This window comes from Aplysia californica, unplaced genomic scaffold (assembly GCF_000002075.1).
Source record: "Aplysia californica isolate F4 #8 unplaced genomic scaffold, AplCal3.0 scaffold00038, whole genome shotgun sequence".
In the NCBI taxonomy this organism is placed as follows: domain Eukaryota; kingdom Metazoa; phylum Mollusca; class Gastropoda; order Aplysiida; family Aplysiidae; genus Aplysia; species Aplysia californica.
The window spans coordinates 41,673-45,220 of NW_004797308.1; the positions used below are offsets into that span (position 1 = coordinate 41,673).

At 37.9% G+C, this 3,548-nt stretch overlaps 1 protein-coding gene across 1 annotated transcript in view; it reads right to left on the reverse strand.

The window, feature by feature from the left end:
* Window positions 1-2,251: 2,251 nt before the first annotated feature.
* LOC101852600 (NADH dehydrogenase [ubiquinone] 1 alpha subcomplex assembly factor 3) overlaps window positions 2,252-3,548 on the reverse strand; it is a 12,917-nt gene continuing 11,620 nt past the window's right edge. The window contains exon 5 of the mRNA XM_005091936.3: window positions 2,252-2,630. Within this exon, the coding sequence (XP_005091993.2) occupies window positions 2,331-2,630 (300 nt within the window). The 3' untranslated portion in view covers window positions 2,252-2,330. The remainder of the gene's footprint in view (window positions 2,631-3,548) is intronic.

Genomic DNA, 3,548 nt, shown 5'->3' on the forward strand with positions numbered 1-3,548 from the left:
AACCTCCACCTCCCCCTAAATTCCCCTGTCTAAGATGGAATATTTTTCTGGCTCCCTTGCTATTCCGTCTTACACAGGTTCGACTGTATATATATTATATATACTCTGTCACATTTTTAGGTATACACATATATAAAGCTCAATAAAACAAAATCTATGCCACCAATTACTTTCAAATTTTCACACTGATTACGTGATATACCTGTCGCTGGTGAGCTGTTTTCAGATTTCTGAACGCGCGAGTGGTTTTGTAACTGCATGCGTGTTACATGTTTTGTCTTTTTTTTATCCTCAAGATACAGCAATGATTAGTTTAAAAAAGAAGCACACAACAAAGCTTTGTCAATTTTGTAACAATTTGCTAGTGATAAGACTTCTTAAGTCTACATTTCATCATGCCACGCCCAAAGAGAAAATGTGCGAAATCAGCTTTTTGTAATGATTCGCGGGGGTGCCTCGGTATCCACTGTTGTGAGATATTTTAATGTAAAAGAAGACTTGTGTACACAACAATGGATCGTGAGAAAACAACAAAATCAGTAAAGGATCGACACTGCCAACATGGGAGAAGAAAAACTACTCCAAGAGAGGATTTTTTATACGCCTGTCGCATCTACGGAATCGTTTCAAAACGGCAAGACAAACCAGATATGAGTTGAACAACATGCGACAACACCAGCCTCAGACACTTCCTCAACTTGAGAGAGCATCGCATGAAGTGTGGAATAACATCCCTCATCAGGCAGTGCAGCGATCGATTGATTCAAAGCGGCGACCATGTCAGGCCATCATCAATGCTACTGATCAATTTACTTTTGTAGACCACCCCCACACTCTTGTAAGTCGCCAATAAACCTGTTATGTTAACATTCTGTATTGTTGTTGTTGTTTTCGTTTTTAAAATTGATTAAATTCGTATTCCTGAAATTTTAAAGAATATCGACTCATTGTGAAACTATTTTAATTTTAACACCGTGTATACTTAAAAATGTGACAGAGTATTGTTTGTAATACATAATATATGTTATACATGTACCGTTTTAATCATATGAACGCCAGAATCAGAGCACTCGCATCTTAGTCAAATTTCAACACACTTGATCTTGCGGGTATACCAATACCAACGCTATGGACTGTATAGTCTACGGTCTAGTGGTTAGGCAGTTGGGTTCACAACCTAATTTCCAAAAGGTCATAGGTTACTTTACTTTACTTTTCCGATCCAGCGGCCATTTGAATTCTAGCCCTTCGGCCTGGAAGGTCATAGGTTCAAAGCCCATCAGGGGCCCGACGTTATGTCTTTGAGAAAAGCACTTTACATGAATTTTCTTTACTTCACCCAGGTGAGAATGGATACCTGGCTAGAGACAGCCAAAGATTTTGTCAGTTTATTGATGTTTTAGAGCATGTAATCCACAACATGCATTGTATGCTTCCCAGGAAGCCAAGAAAGTCTCTGAGTGTACGAGGGTACACATTGCTTGCTGTGCGATTAACAAACTTTTGTTGACAGTCGATCGTTGCTAGGAAACAAATTAAGTTTTTCCATACACTTTTAGCTTGCAGACGTGAACACATCAACAAAGGGAAGACCATAACAAGTCTGCAGCAATATACATCTTCCTCTTCTTATCCTTGCATACTGTACCACATCCTTAGATTCAACCAATTGCAGATCAAAGTGACTAGACTTATCATTTTAATGGCGTTATGCTCAAACCCTGTAACTGGTCCCTTCAAAAAGTTTTAGTATGTGGGGAAGAAAAGCCCATTCTGATTTAAATGATTAGCAAAGATACAAAAGTTAGCCCACATCATGAATACTTTAATACTGTAAAGCAGGCCGACTACTGATTTTTATAGAGGACCCAAGGGAGAACGACCTTGGCAATGGTTCTAGAACAAAAAAAGAGTTGACCCAATCTTCCAGTTACATGGTTAGAACGTAACACCATCAATATGCTTCTTCACAAATTATTTCCCACCACAGCACAATGTACAGCTGTCATAACACCCATTTATGGCGCTGTTTTGTACATAAGCACAAGCGCTCTCTCCTTACGTACACTTTACATTTGGAGTCAGCTGATGAGGAAATCTTTGGTCTGTTACCAGTTCAAGGTGTACGGTGGGAAAATTCGAAAGATTTTTTTCTTGCTTTAGTATCCCAAACATATGTGGCTGAAGAGCCAACAAGAGCGAGCAAACATAAAATAAAAAACAAGGAAAGAAAAAAAGAAAAAATTCAGCAAAGTATTATTACAAGTCACTTCATCATGTATTAAATACTAGAATATCATACAGAAACTATCATCATATACATCATCACATTATTTTTTCTCTGAATCTTCATTTGTCTGCTCCCAAGGCCTGTGCCTGCCTGAGCTACGTTTCCTTTGTCTTTCTGATTCAACAAAAGTGTCCATGATACCCTTTTCTTTGAACATTTCCATTGTCTTTCTTGTCTGCGGGTCTTCTAAAGACTCTGTGCTTCCATCCAGCAAGCTCATTCCTGTATCTGTGTCCAAGGTGAAGTCCTCTTGATCTGCCATTTGTAAGGGTGGGATAAGCCCTGCGGCCACCACACGACGCTCTGAGTTGAGGAAGTTGAAAGTGGAGCAAGCTTGTTCCTGTGGAGTGCATATATGGGAATAAAATAAATGTGTACACAGTAATCTATTGTCTTTCTCATAACTAATAATTAGATTGCATTTACAGGCAAACCTTGTGACACTGCCAGCCCCACCTTCGGCTAGATTTTGCCAATGTACGAAAAGGAATGCTTGAGAGAGAGAGAGAGAGAGAGAGAGAGAGAGAGAGAGAGAGAGAGAGAGAGAGAGACTGTAACGATTAGCCATGAATAAGAAAAAAGAAATGGAATCAAGATGTGAATTCGATTTTCACGTTGACCTCATGTAAATCAAATTCACATCTAGATTTAATTTCTTTTTTTTTAATGTAAAAGTTTTTTTTCTAAAGTGCATTTTTTACTTTATTGACAGCAGCATCACCTCGGTATATGATCCTTCTTATTCCCATCATGGTGTCAGCTAGAAGGACTGAGTCGTCAGAATAATAATTATTATCTTCGGTTTTAGCAATTAATACTTTCTGTCTCCAGTTTTGACACCCTTGTCATCTATGTCTGATTCTCTCTTGACTGCTATGTATACCATTCCATGTCATCATGATATATTGTAGTTGTTGTTTGTTTGTTTGCTTGCTTGTAGTTGTTTGTTTTGTTGTTGTTGTTGTTGTTGTTGTTGTTGTTGTTATTGTTGTTGTTGTTGTTGTTGTTGTTGTTGTTGTTGTTTTCTCATGGAGCCCCGCTACGAGTGATGCCAGCAGCTGTCTCGGGGAAACGGCTCTGTCGCATCGTTTTAAGTAGTAGATGGTGAATGACGTTATCCAACACCTTATCAAAAGCCTTTTTTTGTAGTCTGTAAATGTGATCAAGGCTTCTTGATTGCTGTTTCTAATTATTGTCTGTTATCATTATTAATATTATTATTATTATTATTATTATTATTATTATTAATATTAATATT